This window comes from Hyperolius riggenbachi, chromosome 1 (assembly GCF_040937935.1).
Source record: "Hyperolius riggenbachi isolate aHypRig1 chromosome 1, aHypRig1.pri, whole genome shotgun sequence".
Lineage (NCBI taxonomy): Eukaryota > Metazoa > Chordata > Amphibia > Anura > Hyperoliidae > Hyperolius > Hyperolius riggenbachi.
In genome coordinates this window covers 295,534,049-295,555,289 of record NC_090646.1, presented here as the reverse complement: position 1 = coordinate 295,555,289, position 21,241 = coordinate 295,534,049, and the positions used below count along the sequence as shown (strand labels likewise).

General features: G+C 43.2%; 1 protein-coding gene across 1 annotated transcript in view; it reads left to right on the top strand.

Annotated features, from left to right (window-relative positions):
* Positions 1 to 20,616, top strand: part of NDUFA11 (NADH:ubiquinone oxidoreductase subunit A11) — a 28,248-nt gene extending 7,632 nt beyond the window's left edge. Inside the window, exons 2-4 of the mRNA XM_068271164.1 lie at positions 9,426 to 9,518; positions 13,649 to 13,771; positions 20,442 to 20,616. Coding sequence (XP_068127265.1) covers positions 9,426 to 9,518; positions 13,649 to 13,771; positions 20,442 to 20,557 — 332 coding nt within the window. The 3' untranslated portion in view covers positions 20,558 to 20,616. The remainder of the gene's footprint in view (positions 1 to 9,425; positions 9,519 to 13,648; positions 13,772 to 20,441) is intronic.
* The last annotated feature ends 625 nt before the right edge of the window (positions 20,617 to 21,241 follow it).

The following is a 21,241-nucleotide window of genomic DNA, read 5'->3' as shown; positions in this document are numbered from 1 at the left end:
GCATGGATGAATAACTGGTTGAAACTGAATGCTGACAAAACTGAGGTCCTGTTTGTCCAAGGCCAGTGCCCGCCATCAAAACAGCTCTATCCTAAAGCAACACCAATCAGGATTGGGAATTCAGACATAAACAGCTCCCAACTTTGTGCGCAGCCTTGGCGTACTAATCGATGGGGAATTGAGTTTCAGAAACCAAATTTCATCTGTAGTTAAATCCTCCTTCTTTCATCTGAAGAACATTGCAAAGATTAAACATCTGATTCCCCCAGAGGATCTTCCAACCCTAGTCCACGCCTTCATCACATCACGGCTGGACTACTGCAATGCCCTTTATGTTGGCCTCCCCAAAAAGGACCTGCGTTGCCTGCAATTAGTGCAGAATTCTGCTGCCAGATTGCTAACAAACCAGCCTCGCCACTGTCACATTACACCGATCCTTCGCTCACTGCACTGGCTACCAGTAGAATGGAGAATACTCTTCAAGATTGGACTGCTGACATTCAAATCCCTGCACAGTCTGAGCCCTGGATACATGAAGGACTTGCTGAAGCTGCACCACACCTCTCACAACCTCAGATCAGCAAGTTCTGTAAACTTGGTCACTCCCAGAGTGCACCTCAAAAAATCTGGAGATAGAGCCTTCTGCCATGCTGCCCCTACTCTCTGGAACTCCCTACCACACCCAGTAAAGACAGCACCATCCCTGGAGCTATTCAAATCCAGACTGAAAAGCCACCTGTTTAGCCTGGCATTTCTAGACTTATAAAATTTCTTCCTCTGTTCCACGATGGTCTGAGCCATGCTTATGCGCTTTGAGTCCCACGGGAGAAAAGCGCTTTACAAATGTTATTTGTTGTTGTTGTTGTTGTTATACTCTACATATGCACTCTCCACAGAGCTGCAGGGAATCCACTGAGAATGTTGTGCACATTGGACACAGAGGTTTTGTCTATCACCCATAAACCTGGTTCAGATTGTGCATGAAGAATGTGTAATAGAGGAAGAATCCCCTTATTCCCCTGCAGAGTACCTGCATATCATTCTTACATGTACCCACAGTTACATTCAGGGCCGTGGAGTCGGTACAAAAATCCACCGACTCCGACTCCTCAGTTTAGGATCCCACCGACTCTTCTACTCCGACTCCTCTAATTTGCATATTACAATCTTGTTGATTGAAAGTATGTAACAGGAAATTTGTCTCTTAACTGCCAACGCAGGAATTTTAAAAGACCACTGAAGTGAGGATATGGAGACTGCCATATTTATTCCCTTTAGTCATAGACTAAAACTAGTCCTTGGTAAGAGTACTTGTAAAAGGTACAGACCGGAACAAAGAACATCTATCAGGCCCTAGCCTAGGCAATGTAACTGTAAAACATTTGCTGGGACCTGAGGACTACGTCTATTATATTCAGAGGTTTATTATATCAGAGTTTACTATGAGATTCTACTGTAGTAAACCACTTTTCCCAGTCCCTTGGAGTTTACTATATTGAGATTATACTGTATATCCATAATCCATTGTGTTTGTAGAAAACCAGGCCTTTGAAGTCGGTACAAAAATCCTCCGACTCCTCAGGTTAGGATTCCACCAACTCCGACTCTATCTCCTTTAATTTGCATATTATAATATTGTTGATTGAAAGTAACAAACAAACAGAACATTTATATTGCGCTTTTCTCCTGGCGGACTCAAAGCGCCAGAGCTGCAGCCACTAGGACGCGCTCTATAGGCAGTAGCAGTGTTAGGAAGACTTGCCCAAGGTCTCCTACTGAATAGGTGCTGAATAGGAACAGGCAGAGCCGAGATTCGAACCCAGGTCTCCTGTGTCAAAAGGCAGAGCCCTTAACCATTACACTATCCATCCACTGTATGTAACATAAAATGCATCTCTTAACTGCCAACGCTTAGGAATTTTAAAAGACAACTAAAGTCACCTGGATCTGCTGCTATGGGTCCAGGTACTTGAGCCAGTCAGGCGTAGTGCGCATGCACACACTCCGCCGATGGGAGCGTACTACACCTGCGCAGTACTATTGCGCAGGTGCAGAATGGGAGTGGCATGCAGCCGGACTGCACTGACTGGCAGAATTATCGGGACTCATAGCAGAAGATCCAGGTGGCAGAGGCGGACAGCAGCGAGGGACTGATTAGCCTGAAGGGGGCTGGAGGAAGCCCCAGGTATGTAAAAAAAACTTTTCTTTTTATCTGTCTCGGGTACCCTTTAATTCATAGTCATCAAACTAAATTTTAACAGATCAAATTATTTGATTTCATGAGCAAAAGAGTGCATAAATTTGCATAAACCAGTATCAGCACAGAATTATTTCCTTCTCATTGAACATTTCTATTAGTAACACAGCTACACATCAGGCTTTATTCTTACAGCATAGATGTAATTTAGTATTTATATAAGAGATTCCTGCGTACACATATATACAGTCACAATCAGATATGTATATCTGACTTTAAAAATATAGGGACTGCTTTATTGAAGCAGCACAAGTAACTAATTTTTTGATAGGTTTATTTCATTTTTGTGGACTAAGCAGATCTATTACTGCATATATAAATTGACTATTACTGTATATACTCGCAAGCAAGCCGACCCGCATATACGCCGCCCCCCCCCCCCCCCCCCCCCCCCCCCCACACACACACTTTTGGCTGAAAAACCAGGAAAAAATGATTGACCCTCATATAAGCCGGGGGTAGGAAATGCTGGCCGCATGATTACCACCCCCCCCCCAGTGTGTCCCAGTATAGCTAGTATAGTGCCTCAGTATAGCTAGTATAGTGCCCAGGATAGCTAGTATAGTGCCCAGGATAGCTAGTATCGTGCCCAGTATAGCTAGTATAGTGCCCAGGATAGCGAGTTTAGCCCCCCCCCCCCCCCCCCCGCGGCCGCTGCTATTACCTTAGCTCCTAGGCTTCCTATTCCCCTGTCCTGCTCTTAATTCACAGCAGCTCGCCCCACGGCGGCTGCTGTGTGATGACGGAGAAAGTTGCAGAGAGCGGCTTCCTGGTTACTATGGGAGCCTCTCTGCACTTCCTCTGTCATCACGCAGCAGCCATCGTGGGGCAAGCTGCTGTTAAGAGCAGGACAGGGGAATAGGAAGCCTAGGAGCTAAGGTAATAGCAGCAGCTGCGGGGGGGGGGGGGGGGGGGAGCGGTGGGAGAGGGCGGGGGGGACGACCCTCAGGCACATCACTCGCAAGCAAGCTGACCCCCCCAACTTTTGACCCACTTTTTGTGGGTCCAAAATACGGCTTGCTTGCGAGTATATACGGTATCTGAGGAATAGAACATTTTATCATATTTTCTATTTTAATTACAGTGTAAAGGGAACCTGAACTGAGTAAAATTATTTAAAATAAACACATGATGCAGCTGCAAATGAATATTACATACTTACCTCGCTGTGAGTTCCTCTCAGAAGCTCGCAATTTTCTTCTTACAGTGATCCCTTCCAGTTCTGACAATATTTTGTCAGAACTGAAATATACCAGTTGCTGTCAGTTATATAGCAGCTGCTGTCAGTTACAACTGAATGTGCAAGGTAATGTCCATGTTTTTCTATGGCTCAAGTGGGCGATATTACAGTTTAAAGGGACTCCGAGGGGTATGCCTTTAAGCATACCCACAACTAATTAATTATATCCTCACACCTACCAGCATGATGTTTGTAATTATATCCCCTTGGGTTCCTTGTATTTCATTGCATTGCACTGAATGGAGCTGCCGACACCGGGGAAAGTGTCGTCCTGCATAATACAATGCTGAATAAGGAATCCAAGATGGCGGCCGCGATTTCGATTGCAAAAATAACAACTAAGGCGTTGTGTGGCGGTTTATATATCATTGGAAAGAGGAGAAAGGGAGCTTCAAAATGATATGCATCTTTCCATAGTTACTGCACTGCTCGGAGTCCCTTTAACAGTGTGCTTACCGGGAAGCTGTTCTGGGGTAATGGCCATTTTCAAAATGGAGGACAGAGAATTCCATTGATCACAGTGGACAAACAGGATGCAAGAGAGGAGAAAGAGAATGATTAGACTACACAGGAGGTAAGTATGACCTGCGTATGTTTATTTTGACTTTTAATTTTCAGTTCAGGTTCTCTTTAAATTCATTAGGAGTCGGTGCATTTCTTTCCGACTCCAGGTACCCAAAAATTGCTCCGACTCCTCAACTCCAACTCCACAGCCCTGACCGCAACAATGATTGAAAGTTGCATCGCTCATTTTCAATACAATGTGACAGATACAGTGCAGCATACAGTCCATAGACTTATGCTTGCACTGTACCCAGAACTGTGCATTTTTCCCGGTAGCACTCTGCGTGCATTGTGTAATCTTGACGGAATGTGTTGCACTGCAAACATGCCAGTGCAAAAGCGGCACTACTAGTCTAGTTTAGGGGAACCGGCAAGAAACCTCATAGGGAACGGTTCTCCAATGACAGCACCCTATACAGCACAAAGTGGTGTGATTGGCCGAATAGTGTCGACGTAGTTTACTACCTACCATGGTTCGAGAGGGTTCTGTCTACCCAATCACGTTAGTGTAATTTCCCTATGAGGTTTCCTGTGAAAGCCCCAATTGAAAATATATTTGCATCACATTTCAATGTGATTATATTGTTTGTTGCGGCGTGAAACAATGGACATAGAAAGGAGCCTTAAAGGAAACCTAAGATTTAAATATAAGAATTTATACTTGGCTGGGGCTTCCCGCAGCCCCATGTACTTCGTGGGCTCCCTTGCTGACTTCCTAGGCGTTTTTGTTAATCTTAAACCTTCCTCAGTACAAAGGCTTTAGTCTCGCCAGTCGGGCCATACTGTGCATGCGCAGCCTTGCCGCACGTATGCTTCCATCGCCAGGAGCATTCTTTGCCTGCGCTGTACTACCTGCACAGGGGGTTGGATGCGCAGAAAACAGAAGATTGAAGGCCAACGTAGCTGTAAGGGAGAATGGTGAAGGAGTACATGGGGCTGAAGGAAGCCCCAGGTAGGTATAAATTCTTCTATTTAAAGAGGAACGCCAGTGAAAATAATTTAATAAAAAAAGTGCTTCATTTTTACAATAAGTATGTAATAATGATTTAGTCAGTGTTTGCCCATTGTAAAATCTTTCCTCTCCCCGATTTACATGGTGACATTTTTACTGCTGGCAGGTGATGTCACTGGAAGGAGATGCTGCTTGCTTTTTTTTTTTTTTTTTTTTTGCAGTTGGAAACTGCTGTAAACAGCTGTTTCCCACAACGAGGTTCACAGGCAGGAAACTGCCAGGACCATGGTCCTCACAGTTTTCCGTGGGAGGGGTTGCACCACAATATCAGCCATACAGACCCCCTGATGATCCGATAGTGAAAAGGAAAAGCTTTCTCATGTAAAAGGGGGCATCAGCTACTGATTGGGATGAAGTTCAATTCTTGGTTACGGTTTCTCTTTAAAGGAACCATGAACACATTTGAAAAATCCAGTACTGAAGTTACTTGGAGCTTCCTCCAGGCTCCCGCCGTTCTGCTGGTGGCTTGGTCAGTTGCAACTGCGCAAGAGTGGCGAGCTTGCGCGCCCGTCACTGTGACCGGTCTGTGCATGCGCAGACATGCGGGTCGGGTCAGGCTACCTACATTGATTCTAAATGGGTTGCAGGTAGTCAACTGCGAGGGTGGGTTGGGTTGTGGTTAGTGAAAGCTGGCATAAGACAATTCTGTATCTTTTGCTTCCCCAAGCATCTGCAATGGCTGCTGGGAGCCGAATACTTGTTTGCTGGCAAGCCGCTTCATTTTTTTCAATTTTATCTTGTTTTTATTCTTACTGGGACAACTCTTTACCCAAATTGTGCTTTACATACCCCCCAACATACCCTGTTGGAAGGGTCTAGACAGACCACACATGGTTTAAACCTTAGCTATAATCTGTCACTTTTACCAACGAAAACGACCACACCCAGGTCCGGCTGGACCACCCTGAGTGGAGTTCGGTTTGTTGTCTCCATCTGCTTCCTGTGGTCTGTTGCACCTCTGCAAACCGCCTTTGTGATTAGTACAATTACCACACCTGTATATATCCCGTATAAAAACATATTGTGTTATTGGTCTCCCGTTTTTTTTATCTCCTGTGTCTTTTTCTCTAGCGATCTGAGACACCCCTACTACTCTACTTTGCTGACTTGTTTGCTGCTGCACAGCATGTGTGGCTGTGTGACTGATATTGTGGTGAAACCCTTCCATCACTATGGTCCTGACAGTTCACGGTCTGTGAGCCTGTGAACCTCATTGCACTGTGGGAAAGAACTGCTTTTTCCAGCTGCCAAGCTAGCAATATCTCCCTCTGTGCATAGAACTCTCAGTAAACAAACATTTCATACAGATCACCTGGCAGAACTAAAGATGTCAACACCAGTGATAAATGTCAGAATGTAAATCAGGGAGAGGAAAGATTTTAAAATGGCCAAACACTGACTAATCTCTAATGCACAGAAGCCATTGACCCATCACTGTGGAGCTCACAGCAAGAGCAGGGAGCAGCGCGGACCTTCAGCGAGTGACACGCCCATACAGTAGTCTATGCCTTGTTTTATTGTATTGCCATGGTTATTTTCTGAGCTGGTGTAATGTGTAAAACAGCAGTTTCTGTCTGCACAGGCTTTACTCAAAATACACCTTGGCTTGTATAAAAAAAAAGTTTTAAAAAAGACATTAGCTGCTTATGTGCAGTTCATATTTACTAATGCTGCCCATACATATGTGCCATGGCATACACTTGATGCTGCAAACGATATCTCCCTGATGGTAATGTCCATCGTTTGCTAGATTAAGTTGGAGAAGTTAATATTGGCATACGCTTCTACTATTTTTCTTCCTCTGGAATTGAATGGGGAATATCCAGCGGCGATCTGTATGGCGACGGCGGTGTCATATGACATGCTGGTACATACTGATGGCATGTCACACGCCGCTGCCAGGGTCGATCGCCACAGGAACATGTGATTGGATGAGTGCCATATGTTGTTGCATGCTATTGCATGCTCAAGGATGGCAAGAATCGGGCCCTATAGCAGTGAGCCGTAATTTGCCTAGGGCGATGATAGGGGAGGATAAAGGCTACTGTACAATCTAGCCAAACCCCATCTGACTTTGACATAGAAACTTAGCTTTGCAACCCCAGTCAGGTAGTCAAAAATTAATAATGGAAAAATGGTTTATGTGCAATGCACAAAACTTTGCTAGTTTAAAGGAAACTGGAGATGCTATGAAAAAAGTTTTATACATACCTGGGGCTTCCTCCAGCCCCCATCGCCAGCTTGTTTCGTTTTTGCCGACTCGGAGTTGGCAGGCTGCCACGCGTACCTTTTCACACATTCCTGCTGGTGCAGGAAGCTGTCGCGGACATTAACACATACACTTTTATGCGTTGCAGGTGCGATGCATAAAAATTTACAAAATGTACGCGTTAATGTCCAAAAGCTTCCTGCACCAGCGGGAATGCGTGCAAAGGTACGCGTGGCAGCCTGCAAAAACGAAACTAGCTGGAGGAGTGGCTGCACTCATAGATGCCCCAGGTAAGTGAAACTAATTTTTTTTTTTTTTTTTTTTTTTAGAATTAAGGTTCCTTTTAAAGGGGGCTTGAAGTGAGAAGTTTAGGGAGGCTGCAATATTAATTTCCTCTTGGGTCTAGTTGCACACATTAGTGGGCAGCACAAGAACATACCGGAGCGCATTGCACCATTACATGCACATTGGTCCCAGCTTCTGACTGCTCTGACAGGGAAATCTGCATGCCACCGCCCTCTGAACAAGTACACAAGTGACGTTAGATGTTTTTGGCTAACTCTAAGTCGGCAGGCCGCAACACATACCTTTTCACGCATTCCCGCTGGTGCAGGAAGCTATTGCAGACATTAACACGTACATTTTTATGCGTTGCAGGTGCAATGCATAAAAATGTACAAAATGTATGTGTTAATGTTCGCGATAGCTTCCTGCACCAGTGGAAATGCGTGCAATGGTATGCGTGCAAAGGTACGCGTGGTGGCCTGCTGACTCAGTCCCGAAAAGGAAACTAGCTGGAGGTGGGGGACTGGAGGAGCCGTGAGTGACTGCAAGGGCACAGGATGGCTGCAGGGGGCTGATAGATGCCCCAGGTAAAGGGAACTTGATGTGAGAAGTATTAGGAGGCTGCCATATTAATTTCCTGTTGGGGCTAGTTGCACAAATTTGTGGGCAGCACAAGAACATACCGGAGCGCATCGCACCATTGCATGCACATTGGTCCCTGCTTCAGACTGCGCTGACAGGGAAATCTGCATGCCGCTCTGCACAAGTACACAAGTGATGTTAGATGTCAGTTGCACACTTCCAGCCAAGAAGTACGTCACGTGATTGCGTAATTTTGCACATGTGCGCGCTACACCTTGTTGCAGTACCATTGACTCCAATGTAATCGTGTCGTGTGGTACTGCTCGGTTATGCCCTGCAGCCTCTGTGACAGCCAAACCACTTCTATTGCACCGTGTGTACTCTGGTCTGTCTCATTGAGATTAATGCCCGTTGCAGTGGGGAATAGCGACGCAACAATGTAGTGTACTAGGGGCCTAAACAATACCAGTTGCCTGGCAGTTCTGCTGACCATTCTGACTTCAGTAGTTTCTGAATCTCACATCTGAAACAAGCATGCAGCTAATCTTGTTAGAAACATCTGATCTGCATGCTGGTTAAGGGTCTTTAGGTGCGTACACACATGCGACTATAGTCGTTTGAAACGATCGTTCCCCGATCATTTAAAATGGCAATCGTTTGAAAAAAAGAAGCCAACGACCATGAAGTCTGACGGACGAGCTAGATCGTTCTAAATGAACGATCTAGCTTGGCGGATTTTTCCCAACGACGATCGTTTGTAAAAGTAGTACATCGTTGGAAACGATCGTTCGTACTAGGCTTGACATGCGCATTTCACTATTTCTCCATGGAACTTTTCATTTTTATGCGCAGGCGCAATAGGTGCTATTACGTGGTGTAACGTTCGTTCTAACGATGTGATCGTTACACACCTTTTACAACTAACTTTACTTAGGTCGTTCTTTCGTCAATTAAAAGTTCGTTCGTCGTTGACAACGAACGATCGTTGTCGCATGTGTGTACGTAGCATTTGGCTAAAAGTATTACAGGCAGACGATCAGCAGGTTAGCAAGGCAACTAGTATTGCATAAAAGGAAATGAATATGGCAGCCTCAGTATACCTCTTGCTTCAGTTGTCCTTTTAAATGTATATTTTGTGGATTCTTTAAAAAGCCATACACAAGTGGCTAAGATAGACAGAGTAGGTCCAAACCAAGATGCTCCTGTTAATTTTGCTGTTCAACTCACTTTTTTAATTTTATTTCTGTAAATCAATGCATTCTTTTTTCCCTTTTAGGTGTGATTGGTACTGCTTATCACATTGTCCTTTTCCCTCCTAAGACAGTACTGGAGGGTGTTCAAAGAGCAGGAAGTGCAAACCTTGTTATGGGTAAGTTTTTTATAAAATGAAATCGTGAACCTTAAGCTAATCGAACTCATATACAATAACTAAAATATAAATGTTTATGGTTAGCCTTATCTGCTGCAAATCAAACTGCTTCTACATCAAAGAGTAGGCTAAGAGTGTTTTGTACCATTGGCCTAAATTCACAAAGCATTACTGCATTCGGTAAAGCAAATGACTAATTGTATCAAACATTTTGTGAAATGGTAATTTTAATGTTCCAAGCCTTTGCGGTTAGTGAGCTTGAGAGGGGTGGCAGATCGATGGCCCATAGCATTGCACTGGATTGTACAGTCAGGCAGGGAACACACTTGTCTTTCAGTGTTTTTCTTTCATCATACTTTTTCTGTGCACTAAATGTGAACCGCACTCGTTTTTACACAGCATCTAATATAATTGTAACAGAAAACTGACAATATGTGCAGAATCGTGATGCAGTCTGTCAGTTTTTTTCCTACATGCAAAAACACATTAAGTGTGAACTAGCCCATTGATTAACATGAGTTCTCAGTTTTTCTATGCAGTAAAAGCTTGTGAAAACAGTGAAGTGTGTTCCCTGCCTTAGGGCTATGGAGTGGATGGGGAAAAGGGTGTTCCCAAAGCCAATCAAAGTGACTGTAATCAATGATCACTGGCATCAATGAGATTGGTCATTAATAAAGTGAAAGTAAAAATATACACACATTACTTCCCGTGTACTGTTACAGATTGCCCAGCATGACGATGGTGAACCAGAACTCCGGTTCACAGGAATAAAGTAGGGGACATCTAGTGGCCACAGTGTAAAAATACACCTACATACATTAACTTAAATAAAAATAAATCCCCCATTTATTAACCCCTTACCCCCCCAACCCCCCCCCCCCCATATTTACAGACATAAAACACTTGTATAAAAAAAAAACACATTTAACCAGTTCCTGCCAAATGGACGTTTTTAAAATGCAAGCGTGTGGCCACATCCCGCTGCCTATGGGTGGTTGGAAAGTGCTATGCTTAGAGACTCAACTTTTTTAATATGCATGTCATGAAGGTATATTATTGTTATTTTTGCAAATAAAGGCTTGTGATCTAGCGTAAACAAACAAAACAAAAATATACTTTTATTTCCAAATGGAATGTTGTAGCCATACATTGTACTATGGAAATAATTTAAACGTTGTAATAGCCAGGACAAAACGGCAAATAAAATGTATGGGTTTTATCCACAGTAGCATGTTTTATTTTAAAACTGAAATGGCTGAAAACTGCGAAATGATTTATTTTTTTTCCCCATTTTTTTTTATTCCCCTTAAAGAGACTCTGTAACAAATTTTTCAGCCTTAGTTCTTCTATCCTATAAGTTCCTATGCCTGTTCTAATGTGCTCTGGCTTACTGCAGCCTTTCCTAATTGCACTGTCTCTGTAATAAATCTTATCTCCTTTCCTCTGTCGTGTCTGTCGGGCTAAGGCTTGAATGTGTGGAATGTGCAGGGCTGCTTGTGATTGGATAGAAGCGATACACACCCTCTGCAGGCCCCCTGCACACTCTGTATGACTCACACACTCTGTTTATGTGAGCCTATCACAAGCTGGTTAGTTTGTTTGTAAACACTGCCTAAAACTGTTAATTACAAGCCAGGATTGCAGCAGAGAGTGGCAGAAACAGCACAGAGGGGCACAGGAGAAAATAAGGAATAGAATGGTATGCTTCTTAGTGTAAGAATATTAGAGTACAGATTCTCTTTAAAATGCATATAAAATAAAATTATTCTTAACAAAAAAGTACCACCCAAAGAAAGCTTAAAGGAATACTATCGATGTATGCATTTATTTTTAAATGCTGTATGTTGTAGCACACATTAGGGCAAGTACTAGGAGCAATTTGTTTCCTCACACAGCTGTTCCTCTCAGCTGTAAAATCCTCCGTCAGTTTTGGCGTCAGTGTTGGATACAAATGTATCTAATACTGACGGCTCCCAGAGGGCTAGACCATGTCTGCACATGGGAGTTGCTATCAACTCCTCAGTTTATAGTTTAATTATCACCTTGCTGAAAGAATCTTGTTGATATGGTGGTAAGGGGTTAAAGATTCTAGCAATGTGTGTTTATTATCTTTGCTTCTCTTGACTGATAAAGATACTAATAATGCTAATTGTAAACAGTGATCTGCCCCTCTCAGCAGCTTGTAAAGTGGATGCAGCCTGGAGTGTATCACCTCAAGCAGACAGCCAGGCAAGCAGTCTGAGTGTAAACACAATAGCTAGTTATATTCCAGCAATATTCCAGCTCATTTAGTTACCGGTTACCACCTCAGATCAGCCTATTTCTCCTCATGTCTGCTGCATGCTGTGAGTGACACAGTGAAATATATTTGTGAGCTGTGTGACAGAGTAACCAAGCAGCTCAGGGTGACCCAAACTACTATGAGCTGTGTGAGAAATGAATTTTTAAGCAGGGATAGTGAGAGAGAGACCTGGGTGAATAAATAAAGTGCCCCTAGCACTAGTGGTAATGTGTACACTAATATAGAGTATTAAAAAAAAAAGTCGTTTAAATCGATAGTACTCCTTTAATTGGTAGTGAAAAAAACGATATAGATCATATTGGTATAAGTAGTGATAGTTATTGGCGAATGAAATGTGAAAATTTCTCTGGTCCATAGGGGGAACACAATCAGTAGTGGTCAAGTGGTTAATAAAACCAGAGCACACAGGATTTTTTTTTTTTTTTTTTTTTTTGTAAAAAAAAAAGAAAATTCTTGTTGTAGGTCCATGCAATATGAATGCAATCCTGCTACTGCCAAACTGCAAACCTTGCAGCATTCCACACTGTGATCTGATGCTAGTGTTTGTCACATAATAACCATGGCTGGACTTGGCACTTGGTAACCACACTATAACCGCAAGCCTAGAGGCGCCAGTGTGCTGAGACAGTCATCCTGGAGCCGTGGTGATATCACCACCCACGAAGCATAATGAGCTTGCGGCCCTGTCCATCCAGTTCTTTATACTACCTGCACGGAGCTGAGCTGGTCACCACTGAGGGAGAATAGAGAGCTCTATCGGCAGTCCCATCCAGCCGAATGATCCCAACTCTTTATGCTGTGGGTGCGGTGACGTCAGCACGGCTTTAGGATGGTGTGAGAGGTGAGATTTCGCTGTTGGGCTGACCAAGGAACAAAACACCAGCACAGTCGTGGGGGGCGGCAGTTCAATTGGTGAAACTGCAAACCGACGTTCATGTCGAGATTTAAGCTTGCAAGGGCAGGTCCTCCTCCGATTGTTTCTTATTTTGCTATACTTCACCATATGAATGCGTACCAATTTTAGTAATATCTCAGTCCACACATCAACTGTGCATGTGTTTGTACTTGTATTACTGGGTGTCATGACTGTACTTTGTCTTAAATTTCTCATGTACGTGTGTTCCCCAATAAACTTCTGTACTATGTACAGTGCTATGGAAGATATTGGCGCTATATAAATAAAAAATAAAATAAAAATTTGTGGGTTTAGTGAAAGACGAAATTTAGGGCACCAGAACCTATGTGCCTGCGTCCCCTTAAAATGCAAATCTTGCCCTGCTAGTAGCAGACTAGTAGAGGTTCTTAGGTGTTCTTCAGCTTTTCTAAATCAATTCCAGTTGACTCCGTACCTCCCACATACTGTATGTTCCATGCACGCCTTGCTGAATTGTGCACAACACAGTTTCACATTACTTCATACACACTTTTACAGTGGTGTTTAAATCTTGACCAGTACGCTGTCTCCATGGAGTTTGCATGTTGTCCCCAAGTTTTTGTGGATTTGTGGATTTTCTTCCTGGGGCACTGGCTTTCTTCCACTTCCTAAAACCTACTGGCTGGGTTAACTGGCTTCCCTCAAAATTGGAACTAGACTGTTAGAAAATATTGGATTATTTGCCTTTGCCTTAGAACCTTGGAATTATTCACATCTCATTGACCATCGATACTTGAAGGGTCTGCAGTATAGAATCATCACACGTTTAAACATTTGGTTGATTGCAATTATTTATTTTGTCTTGCTCAGAGAAGATGGGTTAGAGTTGCCCAAATAGCAAAATGGCTCTATTGAAAAAACTGTATGTGATGCAAACTTTGTTTTCCTCTTCAGCATCACTTGGAGCAATTTTTGGTATGACTACTTGTGTGGCGGCAGAGATGCGGGAAAAGCCAGATGACCCATTAAACTATTTTATTGGTGGTTGTGCCTCTGGTATGCTCCTAGGAGTCAAAAGTAAGTATTTTATGTAATACAAATTAGGGCTCTTTTACACTACAAGGTATTTGTAGCTTTTGTCAAGCAAACAAACTTAGAGTACCTTGTAAACACTTTGTATAATGGAACTGTTGATAATATAAACAGCCTTCTGGAACTGACATACTGCACCAGCGCAGAGCTAATACCTCCGACCTTGTAAGTGGCCAACCTTTGACCGGAGGTAGTAGCTCTGTGCATGTGCAATATGTCATTTCCAATCTCGCCTTTCTCCTGTAATATTATCTCCTGCAGGCTCCGCCGCTCCTCACATGAACTGTGTATTGTGCGAGTCATGCATGCACCAATATCTCAAGAGAAAGTCGAGAGCAAACACAAATGTTGGAATGGACATACTGTGCATCAGCAGGCCTAGTACCTCTGGGTCAAAGGTTAAAAAAGTTAATACAGAGGATGGCGCTACAAACAGGCAGAGCCGAGACTCGAACACTGGTTGCCTGTGTCAAAGGCAGAGCCCTCAACCACTACACTATCCAGCCACCACTGGCTGGACTATTCCGGGATGTATAGTTATTATGCACACAATCCAATATATATATATATATATGAAAGGAGAACGTCAGTTTTTCTAGGTATATAAATTTGTTTATTAAAAGTACAATTTCACATAAATATTAAGGTCTGATAAAAATGCCAGGCTTGCTCACAATAAAAACAATAGTCATCTGAATATTTCAAACCAACAACATTCACTCACATATTTCATACTATTATTAGGTATGCACTCTCCTATGCCGTGTTCTCACATGCATAAATCACTCACAGCTTGCACACAATGGAGCCACCTGATCCAAAAGAGACAAAAAATGATAAAAAATAACCTAAATAAGAAAAAATGTATACAAATATAATCTCTTCTGTTCAAAAATTGCCCTCACAAGTTCTGTGTAGCACTATAGTCTGCTGTAACACTATAGTCTGCCACTCTAATAGAGCTGCCAAATAGCTTTTGTTAAGAGTGCTTGCAATAGTAGTGCTTAATCGCGTTTCTCATAAGGTTACTCACGCGTCTTCTAACAGTTATTGATTCTCTCCATGCGGGCTCCGGCCGGTAGCCTCGCACTAAGTACCCCACTCAGAATGCAGTACGTCTGCTTCCTATGCGTAACTGTATCCGCGTAGTTCCAGCAGTACAGTAGCGGTGCAATCAGCTCTGCCTACAGCTTCCGGGCAAGTGGTTGACTGGGAGTGACGTCACTTCCCCCTGGAGTTTATTGCGTTCCACCTTGCCTTCCAACGCGGCTGTCAGTCTCCAGGCTCGTTTTAGCAGCCCGTGGATAATGCAGGAGTGTCCACACTGGTAGTGTCCTCAATGGCTGACGGCCATCTTCCTCAGGATCAGCGACGACCCTGATCCTGAGGAAGATGGCCGTCAGCCATTTAAACATGTCGTTCCAAAAGGAGTTTTGAGCAAGCTGAAAGAGAAGCTACCAGTGTGGACACTCTAGCATTATCCACGGGCTGCTAAAACGAGCCTGGAGACTGACAGCCGCGTTGGAAAGCAAGGTGGAACGCAATAAACTCCAGGGGGGAGTGACGTCACTCCCAGTCAACCACTTGCCCGGAAGCTGTAGGCAGAGCTGATTGCACCGCTACTGTACTGCTGGAACTACGTGGATACAGTTACGCATAGGAAGCGGACGTACTGCACTCTGAGTGGGGGACTTAGTGCGAGGCTACCGGCCGGAGCCCGCATGGAGAGAATCAATAACTGTTAGAAGACGCGTGAGTAACCTTATGAGAAACGCGATTAAGCACTACTATTGCAAGCACTCTTAACAAAAGCTATTTGGCAGCTCTATTAGAGTGGCAGACTATAGTGTTACAGCAGACTATAGTGCTACACAGAACTTGTGAGGGCAATTTTTGAACAGAAGAGATCTATATTTGTATACATTTTTTCTTATTTAGGTTATTTTTTATCATTTTTTGTCTCTTTTGGATCAGGTGGCTCCATTGTGTGCAAGCTGTGAGTGATTTATGCATGTGAGAACACGGCATAGGAGAGTGCATACCTAATAATAGTATGAAATATGTGAGTGAATGTTGTTGGTTTGAAATATTCAGATGACCATTGTTTTTATTGTGAGCAAGCCTGGCATTTTTATCAGACCTTAATATTTATGTGAAATTGTACTTTTAATAAACAAATTTATATACCTAGAAAAACTGACGTTCTCCTTTCATATATATATATATATATATATATATATATATATATATATATATATATATATATATATATATATATATATATATATATATATATTGGATTGTGTGCATAATAACTATACATCCCGGAATAGTCCAGCCAGTGGTGGCTGGAAAGTGTAGTGGTTGAGGGCTCTGCCTTTGACACAGGCAACCAGTGTTCGAGTCTCGGCTCTGCCTGTTTGTAGCGCCATCCTCTGTATTAACTTTTTTTTTTTGCTCCAAGTATTGGTAGGGGGAAGGGGATACCCCATACCTTGAGGAATAGGCAGCTCCAAATTAATATAGCAGCGCCCTTCAATTAACTCGTTTGGCTCTGGGTCAAAGGTTGTCAACTACCTAACGTTCTAACTGCTACTGGAGAGAAACTGAGCCTCTCAGGAGTGATCAGAAACATGGGTAAGGCTCAGCATACATGCCCACACCTACGCATAGCCTCAATTACACCACTACTGTTCAGATCGGGCATCCTTTAAGGGCTCTTTCACACACATTGTAAGTAACCCGCATGATAAAATGAAAGTCCATTGACTTTCATGTTACCATTCACAGTACTGAAAGCACTTCCTTGCATTGTGATGTAACATGCCTGGGAACACTTTATTGCACAATCCATGCCTTCCCATAGAGTTAATTTTGTTAGAGCTGCAAATGTCATGATGAAACAGACCCCTGCCACACATGCTGTGCACTTGTAACACGTGCAGTAAATTGTGTTCAGGCATGCATTGGTTAGTGTGAAATAGCCCTTAGTGTAAATATGTATTTACACTCTTAGTAAGAGGGATATGGAGGCTGCCATATTTATTTCCTTTTAAATAATGCAGATTGCACGGCTGTCCTGCTGATCCTTTGCTTTTTTTTATATATCATTTTTATTTGAGAAAAAGATACAGAAAATAGTACATGTCAGCAGTGCAAACCAAAGCACGCAATACAAATGAATGGTCCACAATAATGGCGTGGTACAAATCTACGTCAGAATTAAGACATAATATATGCATTGAAACAGAGATGACATTGTGAAATAAACACCACTAACAATATTTAGTGCCAGTAGCTGTATTACTGTGACAGCCGATACCAAAAACGTTTTCAAGAAAGAAATGAAAAAATCCTCTCCTACTCTTTCAGCCATAGACCCTGAGCAAGCATACAGGTCATGTGCTTGACTGAAGTCTGACTGCGCTAGTCACTTGTTTCTTTCATGTGAATGATTCAGACACTACTGGTATTGTTTAACCTTCTGAGCGTTACGCTGCTCAAGAGGTTTTGTAGCCTCAGTCCACCAGGAGAAATCAATTAGATGTCTGCCGAACATGTTGGCTAGCTAGTATTGGTGGCCACCACCCCCTGATCGCCCCTGATCCAGCCACTTATACATTAACCAGCCTGGTTCCAGTGATCGCCGCAGCCTCCCTGTACAGCTCCGGCCTTTTCTATGGGAAGGATCGTACATGACGTTGTGCACAGTCCCGATCCTCCCCATAGAGATGACCGGAGCTGTGCGGGGAGGCTGCTGCAAACGCTGGAACCAGGCTGAGTAATGTATAGGCGGCTGGATCGGGGGATGGTGGCCACCTTTACTAGCTAGCTAACATGTTCCGCAGACATTAAATCTAAAGCCCAATCTACACGATACGATTCAATTAAGATTCTATTTACGATTCGATTAAATCCGACATGTCCGATCCTGATTCGATTCGAATCAATTCGATTTGCCATTGCAAAACAATGGCAAATCGGATTGAATCGAATCGAATCAGGATCGGACATGTCAGATTTAATCGAATCGTAAATCGAATCGTAATTGAATCGTAAATAGAAACGTATCGTGTAGATGGGGCTTTATAGATTTCTCCTGGGGGACTCCTGAGGCTAGCAAAAACTCTTGAGTGGGATCCCTGACACAGCGTCGGGCATACCGCTCAGGAGGTTAAAAGGAAAACATATGGCAGCCTCCATATCCCTCTCGCTTTAGGTGCCATTGAAGCTGTTGGCAATTGCTACAGTCAGACACACACTCAGTAATCGTTGCTTGGAAGAGTTGTTTTTTTGATTGTGCCTTTTTGAATGTTCTAGGAATGAACACTGTACAGATATACTGCTTGGTAGGCTGTTCTTTTCTATGGGAATGAGTGGGGGAGGATAGGAGAAAGTTGTGAAAGTACAATATAAGTCAGTTGCTAGTGACCAAACCTGAGCGGTCCCAACTATGAGTTGCATTGGGAGACCGTCACAGGATTTGCTTTGCACACCAAGGTATAGCCACCAGTGTTAGGGTCCGTTCTCACTTGAGCAGGAATCGCGCTAGCGGTTTTTAAAAACCGCTAGCACATGTAACACTAAGGCAGTGTTCTCATTGCCGCATTTGCGGTTAGCGTTAACCGCAAACATGTTACATGCAACAGTTTGCCAGCGATTAGCAGTCGCGATTAGCATGCATCACACCGCTAATCGCTGTCGCTCCAAAACCGCTGCAGTGTCCAGTGATTTTTCCGCGTTAATCGCGGAAAAATCACTTCTGCAAAACGCTAGCGGTAATCGCCGGCGTTTTACGTGTGAACGGAGCCTCATAGTTGGGTGCTTGATTTGCTGCTGCTATTTTAAAGAGACTCCGTAACAAAAATTGCATCCTGTTTTTTATCATCCTACAAGTTCCAAAAGCTATTCTAATGTGTTCTGGCTTACTGCAGCACTTTGTACTATCACAGTCTCTGTAATAAATCAATGTATCTTTCCCTTGTCAGACTTGTCAGCCTGTGTCTGGAAGGCTGCCAAGTTCTTCAGTGTTGTGGTTCTGCTATGCACTCCCCCCTCAGGGGGGAAAGAAACACACAAATGATCTCTTGAGATTCAAAAGGAAGGCTATATACAGCCTGCTTGTGTATGGATGTATTTTCTATGTGTGGACATACTGTACATCAACATACTTCCTGTTTTGGTGGCCATTTTGTTTGTTTATAAACAAACTTTTTAAAACTGTTTTTAACCACTTTTAATGCGGCGGGGAGCGGCGAAATTGGGACAGAGGGCAATAGGAGATGTCCCCTAACGCACTGGTATGTTTACTTTTGTGCGATTTTAACAATACAGATTCTCTTTAACTTGTGCACATCATGTTTATGAGTGCATGTTTGATAGTTCCTTAATTTTGTCCTTGACAAAGAGGCACAATTGTATCGAAACATTGGAAATTTTGAAATAATCCTGTTATTGGGTTGGACTGATAATCTTAATGGTTTTCATAGATTGTTCCCAGGTTATTTCTAAAATGTGAAAATGTTTAACCACTTGAGGACCGCAGTGTTAAACCCCCCTACAGACCAGGCCATTTTTCTCTAAATAGGCCACTGCAGCTTTAAGACCTCGCTGCAGGGCCGTACAACTCAGCACACAAGTGATTTCCCCCACTCCTTCTCCCCACCAACAGAGCTTTTGTTTTTTTAAGCAAATATTTTTTTTAAGCAAATATTTTTTTAATATGCTTACGTTTTTAAATTAATTTTGCAAGCCTCCCCTCGCCAGCCAATCGCCGTCATCGGCTGTCATAGGCTTCAGCCTATGACATCGGATCACTTTTTTTCCTGTGCTGCACTGTACACTGTTATTAGACGGCAAAACTAACAGTGTCCTAGTGGCGATCGCCGATGGGAGGCTGATGGCGGAGCTCCGTCATTCAAGCGGGGATGCGCGCGCGATTCCCTGCAAACTCCGCCCCCAGGACTGCACACTTATTCGGCCCTGGGACTGCCGCCGCATCCACGCCAATTGGGGTGGAGCGGTCCTCAGGTAGTTAAAATATATTTATAGAAAGTATTTGCCATTTTGTGGAATCCTTGTTAAAGGATATCAGAGCCCCAAAACTTTGGAGAAACGGTGGGAGCAGGCATATACTACTACCTGTCCTTAAGCCCACCGTTCTTCTGTCTGCCCCCATAGCTCATCTAAAAGCCACCCGGGATCCTCTTCCGTTTGGCCAGGTTGGGACTTACTGCGCAGGCGCCGGCTGGGCTGCCTGTGTCCTACGTGGCTGGGACTGCACTGCTCATGCTTATGACGTCACGTGCTCACGGGCACGCGCTGTAGGACGCAGTAAGTCCCGGACAACCGGAAGAGATTCCCAGGGGGCTTTTAGGTGAGCTGCGGGGGGCAGATAGGAAGACAGGGGGAGTGGTGGGCATAAGGACAGGTAGTATTATATGCCTGCTCCCCCGTTTCTCCAAAGTTTTTGGGCTCTGGTATCCTTTAAACTGGTAAAGATAATGATTTACAGCTGTGGTCCATATTTTGTCTTAGCTGGAAAGTAAATGTATATCAAACAAGGGCAGCAATTGCCCTTTCCTGTCTGTAAATATTATATATAGGAACGTAAATTCATCAGTATCACTTTTTTGGGGGTTTTTTTGTTTTACAGGTCACAGTTATACAACAGGAACTGCTGCATGTGTTGCACTTGGAGCTGTTGCTGCTGGTGTCAAGATGGCAAGAAATGAAGGCATGATAATTATTCCATCTAGAGCAGAAGAATGAATCTTTGTATTTTTATCTGTAATATTACTTCTATAAATAAATATGAATGGTGTTAAATATTTCGTGACTTAGTCTTTATATTCATTTTACGATTTCTACAGCTTGTTCCAGCTATTTGACTGCAGGAGTAGTAAAATTTACATTAAATTCATGTCAGACAGATAGCTGAACACACAGGAAAAAAATACTTTACTTTTTGTATCCCTGTACCGTATTGTTCGATATATGACACGTTTCTTCCGCAAAACCCATAAAAAAGTGGGTGTGCCTTATATACCCAATATACGGTAAAAAGTGGTGCAGAATGTGCATGGAAGCAGTTACTGCATTCTGCCACTGCACTCCTTTCCCCCTCAGATCCTGCTTCTATAAGAATTACTCTCCTCTTCTCTGGCGTCTGCATCTTCTGATATCCTCAGGGCTGTGGAGTCGGAGTCTGGAAAAAATGCACCGACTCCGACTCCTAATGAATTTAAACTGTAATTAAAATAGAACATATGATAAAATGTTCTATTTCTCAGATAATAGTCATCATAAATGATATACTGTATACAGTAATAGCTGTGCTTAGTCCACAAAAATGAAATAAACCAATCAAAATTAGTTACTTGTCCTGCTTCAATAAAGCAGTCCCCGTATTTTTAAAGTCAATTACACATATCTGATTGTGACTGTATATATGAT